At 49.1% G+C, this 2,019-nt stretch overlaps 1 protein-coding gene across 6 annotated transcripts in view; it reads left to right on the top strand.

Moving 5' to 3' along the window:
• The first annotated feature begins 256 nt into the window (after positions 1-256).
• Positions 257-2,019, top strand: part of LOC116072043 (zinc finger protein OZF-like) — a 24,440-nt gene continuing 22,677 nt past the window's right edge. For 5 of the 6 annotated variants that reach the window (XM_031343255.1, XM_031343254.1, XM_031343253.1 and 2 more), the window contains exon 1: positions 257-447. In XM_031343255.1, coding sequence (XP_031199115.1) covers positions 445-447 — 3 coding nt within the window. In that variant the 5' untranslated portion in view covers positions 257-444. Of the gene's footprint in view, positions 448-773; positions 871-2,019 lie in introns of all 6 variants that reach the window. The other variant, XM_031343256.1, reaches the window with a different exon arrangement.

The following is a 2,019-nucleotide window of genomic DNA, read 5'->3' as shown; positions in this document are numbered from 1 at the left end:
TTTCTATTTATAAATACATATTAGATGATACAGCCTTAAGTAGAAGGCTCTACTTAAACGGGAGGTTGGAGCTGGTTTTTCCACCGGAAACCTTACCTTAAAATACTATAGCCAAGAACTTGTCAATCTTTTTAAATTCACCAATGGTTGGTGACATGACATTTAGAGTCTGAGAACGTGAGACAGGAAGCCCTGTCTCTGAGAACCTGGTGACGAGGAATGTCCAATCAGACACACAGGCAGAGAGTAGGGGCGGGCCTCAGTCTTGCACACTCCTCGTCTCTGATTACCTCCAGCGCCACTATCCCACCTGTTCTCCAAGTTGGGTCCTGTCCAGGTGTTCCGCGCTCGCCCAGAAGTCCGGAGAGGCTCTGCCTGTCGCCGCGTGTCACATTTCCCCACTGAAAATCACAGTGAGAGCTCTGAGTGTCTCGGAATCCTGAAATGGTGAGTCTGTGGCAGGTCCGGAAGCCGAGCTCTTTGTGCCCTGGCTGCGGGGTGGGGGCTGGGCGGGCGTCCTGTGTTGTCCCTGGTCACTGCAAGGACCCGAGCCCTGCTGCAGGGCTTTCCGCAGCTCTAGCCCAGAGCGTGTGACTTGCTAGGCGGGAAGGGAATCCGTATCCCCATGCCTGACTGCCCCTTGGCCCCACTTGTCTGTCCCCAATGGTTCCCGCCATCCCGTTCCTGAGACGCTGTATCTGGGGTTTGGGGTGTTCAGTCTGGTGCCTAGACGATCCCGTCCCTGGGACGTCAGGCTCTATTCCGTTTCCCAGGATCCTGGAACCCCATCTATCTGTGGCATGAACTTTGTACCCACCCCTAAGAAGCACTTCCCATTTTCTGCGTTGTGATTGAACTGTGTCACTGAACGTGAGTGTGAAGCCTTTTACATTTTTTGGCAACTGGGACTCACTGTGTAGCCCCGGTTAGTCCAGTACTCATTATGTAGACTGTGCTAATCTCGAACTCATAGAAATCTCCCTGCTTCTGCCACTGCAGGGCTGGGATTAAAGGCCTGCTGTTTTGCTTTCCTTGAGACAGGATGACCTTGGTCCTCTGATCTTCATCCTTGAGGCATTCAGATTTTTGTTCCTTTAGACACATCCCAGTGGTAGTGATTTCTGGGTCCTTTGTTTACAGCTTTAAAGAACTAGAATATAAATTTATAAAATGTTTGCACTAACTTTCAAAAGATGGTGAACTAACTTTAGGAGGCTTTGGCATGCCTGTTTCCTCTCAAGCACTCGTAATTTCTCTCTCTCTTTTTATTATTTTTATAGTTTTTGTTTGGTTTTTTTTTTTAGAGTTTAGGAGTCCTGCTATCCAATGCCTTCAGTATCTGGTGTGAGTCTGTTAGAATTCAAGCTGTCAACAACATTGGAAGTGTTGTCTGTGAATAGTCAAGAGTTCTGTTTTCCCACCCTTCCCCACATCCTGGGGGAAGGTTTTAGGTCACGGAAGTGGTCGCTTGCTCTTTTCTTCTTTTGAGATCCGGGAAAGATGTCCTTGTTTCTAGAGCTCTGGGCTTTTCCATATTCAATAACCGCTTTTAATAACTGAAGTCATTGGTGCATGGGCCAAGTCCTTCCAGGAAGTGGAAGATATCAGTGGACCTGGAGATTTTAATTAGCGAAGCCTGGGTATAGCTGTCCATGTTGAAATCCTTTTGGAGGGCTGACGAGATGGCTCAGTGGTTAAGAGCACTGACTGCTCTTCCGAAGGTTCTGAGTTCGCATCCCAGCAACCACAGGGTGGCTCACAACCACCCGTAATGAGATCTGACGCCCTCTTCTGGTGAGTCTGAAGACAGCTACAGTGAATTACGCGGTAGTGAGCAGGGGAGGAGCGAGCCGGCCGGAGTTCTACTGCAGCCACACACGTGATGGCTCATGGCCACCTGTACAGCTACAGTGCACTCATACGCATAAAATAAATAAAATAAATCTTTGCCAGGTGGCGCATGCCTTTAATCCCAGCACTTGGGAGGCAGAGGCAGGCGGATTTCTGAGTTCGAGGCCA

Source organism: Mastomys coucha, unplaced genomic scaffold (genome assembly GCF_008632895.1).
Source record: "Mastomys coucha isolate ucsf_1 unplaced genomic scaffold, UCSF_Mcou_1 pScaffold23, whole genome shotgun sequence".
Lineage (NCBI taxonomy): Eukaryota > Metazoa > Chordata > Mammalia > Rodentia > Muridae > Mastomys > Mastomys coucha.
The sequence above is the reverse complement of the archived record's forward strand: the minus strand, read 5'-3'. Positions and strand labels throughout refer to the sequence as shown.